This window comes from Sinocyclocheilus anshuiensis, unplaced genomic scaffold (assembly GCF_001515605.1).
Source record: "Sinocyclocheilus anshuiensis isolate Anshui unplaced genomic scaffold, SAMN03320099.WGS_v1.1 scaffold1486, whole genome shotgun sequence".
Taxonomy (NCBI): Eukaryota; Metazoa; Chordata; class Actinopteri; order Cypriniformes; family Cyprinidae; genus Sinocyclocheilus; species Sinocyclocheilus anshuiensis.
In genome coordinates, this window is record NW_015552651.1 from 188,548 (window position 1) to 194,601 (window position 6,054).

Sequence of the window (6,054 nt, forward strand, 5' to 3'; positions counted from 1 at the left end):
CCTCCAGATGCTATGTTGAGGGAACACATATTTTTCTCGTGGTCACGAGTTTAATGCGTAAACAAACCTGCGTGACCATAGCAACCAGAGATGGATTCATTAATATTTGATTTAGAATTAAGAAATTATTATATTATTTATTATAGACATTATTACATTATTAAATTATTATATTAACCATAGGCCTTGGCTACCGGACTGTATTACGTGCGATAGTCAGCATTCAATTGAAGTTTATCATGAACGTTACATAAAGTGCATAATATAAAATAGGCCTACAATAAAACATTTTTATCCATCCTACAGTCTTGTAAGTCCATTAACTGATCGTCTTTTTCCCGTAATATTTGTATATTATTATTATGATTATTATTATTACTAACCTATTATTATTGGTTATATTTTTATATTTGTTTATATTAATTTTTCCCGCTTCATTTCGATCTCTTTACTTAACGTTCTGAATACTTTTGTAAATATTAGCCTACTGTAAATGCTGGACATGCCAATAAAGCTTTGATTTTGCTGACTGGAATTTTGCAAGTTTGGAAGAATGCAGTTTAAATTTAACATATATTTCATTTTATTTCGGCTAATTAATAGACCTTAATTATAAATACTATAGTGTTTCGTTGAGGAATTAATCATTCACGTAGTATCATTTGTAAATGAAAACACAACATGCTCATTTATCATCACACATGGGCATAAATACAATCATAAAGCCAAACCTTTATTGGCATAATTGTCAGGCGTTTATTTACAAAGTATATGGTAGGCTAGCAAATGCTAGCATAATTATACAAAACGTTAACTAGGTAACTTAAAGCGATACACAAATTGAAAGGGGAAATAAGCATTTATAACAATAAATATAAAAATATAGCCCTAATAAGTTAATGTAATAATAAAACAAATAATAATATACAAATATTAAATTAAAAGTTTAATGTTAATAAAAATGTTTTATCCATTTTTGATAATCCCAGGTTGCTATGGTACCACGAGAAATGGATGTCGTTCCCTCAACATAGCATCTCGAGGCTACGACATAAGGATGTCATTACCTAATGATCTACAACTAAGTGAACCGAACATGTCACCTTACGGGCACCGTAAAAAAGAGAGTAGAAAACGACCTATATGAATAAACTTAGACGATTTCTGTGAAACCGGAAGAGAATTGAGATGAACATCTCTTATGTCTAGTCTCTGTGCAGACGTGCGCATACTTAAAGTGTGGTTATGAATAATGATTATTAATAGTACTGTACAATGGCAAAGATATTACAATATATAAATGACAATGATATAATTTAGGATAAAATAGTTCAGCTAAGGTATGTTTAATTATCACATTCAGCGGCCATTGGCCTCTTGCGTATAAAATGCCACCCCTCTGTGTATCGTGATGGTTTGTTCCATTGCTTCAGCGCTAGTTTCAACGCACATTGTCATGAATAAATAATCTGAGTAAAAAAAAACTTGAATAATCTGAGTCTTTTCCTGACTAAACATCCATAAATTTAATTATACGAGACGCATGTCATTTGATTAATTTAAGACTAGTTAAACAGAGAAAAAGCAGATCATTTTTTCTTATTTTCTTGCATCACAGCAGTTTAAAAAAAGTGTTAAAATGCTGTTTTACCTGTGGTGTGATGCAAGAAAATCTGCTTTATATATATTGAACTGTTAAATCGATCGAATGTCATGCGTTTATTGTTAAAAACACAAAGTGAAGATAAAGTTCACGTTCTGAAAAAAAAATCACATTTTGTTGCTTTGCAGCTTGAAATGAAGACGGACAGTTTTTGTTTTATCCAGCTGTTTACTCAGTGCAATTTATAACATCCAAGTGAAATAAGTGAAATATATAACACCAACATGTCAGAGGGAAAAAAAAAACAGAATAACTGAGTTGGAAAATGAACACCCCCTTGTGTCAGAATTTTGTTAAACCACCTTTTGCTTTAATTACAGCCTTGGGATATGTCTGTTGGGATATGTTGTCTCTACTAACTTTGCACATCTAGACTGCAATATTTGCTCACTCTTCTTTGCAGAACTGCTCAAGTTCAGTTCAATTTGATGGTGAGTGTTTGTGGACTGCAGTCTTCAGGTTATTCCACAGATTTTCAATGGGGTTTAAGTCTGAGCTCTGACTAGGCCATGCAAGGACATTCACCTTTTTCTCTTTCAACCACTGTGTGCTCAGTTCTGCTGTGTGCTTTGGGTCGTTGTCATGTTGGAAGGTAAATCTTCTTCCAACTGACAACTTTCTGGCAGAGGGCAGCAGATTTTACTCAAGAACTTGATGGTATTTTGCCCCATCCATTTTCCTTCTATCCTGACAAGTGCTCCAGTCGCTGCTGCAGAGAAACAGGAATGCTGTTATTTGGATGCTGAGCTGTATTGGATTTCCGCCAGACATGTCGTTAGGTGTCGAGGCCAAATAATTCAGATTTTAGTCTCATCTGCCTCAGAATCATCAAGGTGTGTTTTGGCAAAGTTCAGTCATGACTGCATGTGGCCTTTCTTGAGTGGCGGCTTTTTTCTTGCAACCCTCCCATTCAAGCCCCATTTGTGGAGAATCTGTGATATTGTGTCATGCATACAATGACTACTCTTTGTCATAAATAGTCGCCCATAAAAAATAAAAATCACTGTACAACTGGGTTCTTTAAACACAAACAGCCACTAGAACTGGCAGGAACAGTTAAACGTCACTGCACGACTGATCAAGACTACTGCAATGCTCTGCTGGCCAGCGTTCAATCCAGCACAATTAGAGAATTAGACAAAGCAGAGATGATCCAGAACACAGCTGTGCATCTGATCTTCAATCAACCAAAAAGCACCACCGGCTCCCCGCTTCAGATTTATGGCTGTTATTGGCCTTATAAATCAGCATATAATCATACCGACACCATATTCTCATGTAGCCTAACACCAGCTTGAAAGCACTGCAAGTTCAAACTCATTTGAAATTGACCTATGACATGCAGTTCACCTAAATTTAAATGGTTCTTGGTTTTCTGTAAAATTAGTACACCATTTATTTCTACACTAATCAATATGCTGCTTATTTGAACGACATTGACAAATGTTATGTGAATGTTGCAAAGGTCTGTTCAAGATAGAATGACACAGACTTTTAATCTCAAAAGAGACACAAGGTTTATTTAGGTTGAAATAAATTCAGCATTATAAACCTGTTTACCCCAACATAATGTTTCCATTCAATTCCTTTTAAAATGTATCCAACATTCAGCAATTCAGATTAAACATTTAAATACATTTAACCCTTTAAAAATGTTTCTATTATTTCATTCCAGTTTTATTATATTTCATGATCTTTTTTTTTGCAATTTTTCTTACAAATCATCACTTCAATAGAAGGTGTAAACTTGCAGAAACAAACAAAAACACAAAGAGAAAAACAAAAACAGTAATTGAGAGGCAACACTGGAAGTGTGGGGCAGCATTTTGCTTGGAGGTAATCGGTCTTCTTTCCTGTGGCTTGATTAATCGTTACCTTTTCAGGTTCCACTGAGCTTGCTTGAGTAAAGTGTCGAAGTCTAGTGCATCAAATTTGCCTTTTGTAGGCCGTGGATTGTAGTCCCGGTTTGAATCTGAAAGAGATCAAAAAGACACTGTAGCATCTGGAGGCTTTAACAGGAACGTTTTTAAAGACTGTAAATGAGTGGTGCACCGAAATTTCACCAACCAGAAATATCCAGCAGAAACATCAACTATTGCCCTAAAGTTACAACATGTAAATGTGTCAGCAGTCTTGATGCACTTAACTGTGACCAAAAATGATGCTAGAATAGCGATGTGTAAAACCTGAATCAGAAATGGAGAGGCTACGCATTGCTGAAGAATTTTATTACGACTGGTTTCATTTATCACCTGAGAACACAACACCCTGAACAGAATACAGTGAGGAATATATTTATTTGATCCCCTGCTGATTTTGTAAGTTTGCCCACTTACAAAGAAATGAAGGGTCTGTAATTTTTATGGTAGGTTTATTTTAACGTATAGAGACAGAAAAAATCCAGAAAAAACACATATAAAGGTTAGAAATTGATTTGCATTTCGGTGAGTGAAATAAGTATTTGAACCCCAAGCAACCAGCAAGAATTCTGGCTCCCACAGATTGGTTATGTGCCCATGTGGACAAGGATGCACCGAATGTTCGGCAACCGAAATTATTCGGCCGAAAATAGGAAAAAAAAAGCTCTTTCGGTGTTCGGCCCAATAAGCGGAAAGACCGAATAAATTGTACCGAACAATGATATGACGCGATCAAATAGCAACCAGCGCAGAGTGAGAGGCGCGCACTCTTTATTACGCAGCACACACGTCAGCAGTGTGGAAGCATTTAAAGGGGTCATATGATGCTATTTTAAAGATCATTATTTTGTGTATTTGGTATAACAGAATATGTTGACATGCTTTAATGTTCAAAAAACACATTATTTTTCAAATACTGTACATTATTGTAGGTCCTCTATGCCCCGCCTCTCTCAAACGCGTCGTTTTCAACAAAGCTCCCTGCTTTGACAAGCGCAGTCTGCTCTGATTGGCCAGCTGACCCAGTGCATTGTGATTGGCCGAACACCACAAGCAGTCGGAAATGTAACGCCCCTTACCATAATCACAGCTTCAGCTTTCAAAGTAAATATCAAGACAGTTAATAATGTCGTTAGTTTTACCATCAGTTCAAGCCCGAAAGGGCAACAGAGTCGCGTAAGCACATTTTGACTATTTAATTTATGCAATGGTGAAAAAAAAAACACGGAAAACCGTATTCGGCCTTCTGCCCAGTGTTTCATTTTGTTCGGTTTCGGCCAAGAATTTTCATTTCGGTGCATCCCTACATGTGGAACATAGATTAGTCCTGCCACTTTAAAGAAGTTACTCCTAATTAGAGGTCTGCACTGGCTTTAAACTGAAGCCCGAACACAGCCCCTACCAGAGATCGTCTGACACGACCCGAGCGGCACAGTTAAATTTAGAGCCCGAACCCGACCCAGAAATTTTTTTTCCCCTCCATAACGAATAGCCAATTTTTAAAAAATGCTGTATTTCACGATTGCATGCAACTGTCAGTAAACAAATACATGTAAAGAAACATTATCATTAAGGCAAAAGAAAAAAACACTTATTACCAGTTACAAAAGTTTATGAACATCAGGTGCAGCGGTCACATAAATTCTGCCGAGTTTTTGAATGGTTGTATATGACAAGACGATAATTCTTCCATCGTGCAAATTATGGTCATTTTCGTCAGTTAAGGCTCGTTAGCATTCGGCCTGCTTTAAATCAGACAGAGATGCAGTGCGGTAAGATCACATTTATTTGAATTCATTATATCATTTATTTGAATTGGCGAGAGAGAGAGCGCGATGAAAGTTGCGTGTGTGAACCTGCGTCTGCGCGTCTCTCTCTACAAGCAGTGAGGCTTAGTTATTTCAAAAACAGCGATTTTACCCCTTCATTGCAGAGAAATATAACGTTGCGAGTCAGTAGCCTGTCGAAGCTATTTTACAAAAGTTTATGAACATCAGGTGCAGCGGTCACATAAATTCTGCCGAGTTTTTGAATGGTTGTATATGACAAGACGATAATTCTTCCATCGTGCAAATTATGGTCATTTTCTTCAGTTAGGCTCGTTAGCATTCGGCCTGCTTTAAATCAGACAGAGATGCAGTGCGGTAAGATCACATTTATTTGAATTCATTATATCATTTATTTGAATTGGCGAGAGAGAGAGAGAGATGAAAGTTGCGTGTGTGAACCTGCGTCTGCGCGTCTCTCTCTACAAGCAGTGAGGCTTAGTTATTTCAAAAACAGCGATTTTACCCCTTCATTGCAGAGAAATATAACGTTGCGAGTCAGTAGCCTGTCGAAGCTATTTTACTAATAAAAGTTTCCGTGCTGTGTTGTCGTGTGCAATAATGTGTGTGTGTGCGTCTATGAAAGCAGCGTAGCCTGCATATAGTTTTAGTTTAGCTATAAACCCGAGCCCGACCCGAACCCGAA

At 36.9% G+C, this 6,054-nt stretch overlaps 1 protein-coding gene across 1 annotated transcript in view; it reads right to left on the minus strand.

The window, feature by feature from the left end:
* Positions 1–3,356: 3,356 nt before the first annotated feature.
* The window catches only part of LOC107667059 (peroxisome proliferator-activated receptor gamma coactivator-related protein 1-like), a 15,371-nt gene continuing 12,673 nt past the window's right edge, over positions 3,357–6,054 (minus strand). Inside the window, exon 14 of the mRNA XM_016458647.1 lies at positions 3,357–3,635. Within this exon, the coding sequence (XP_016314133.1) occupies positions 3,535–3,635 (101 nt within the window). The 3' untranslated portion in view covers positions 3,357–3,534. The remainder of the gene's footprint in view (positions 3,636–6,054) is intronic.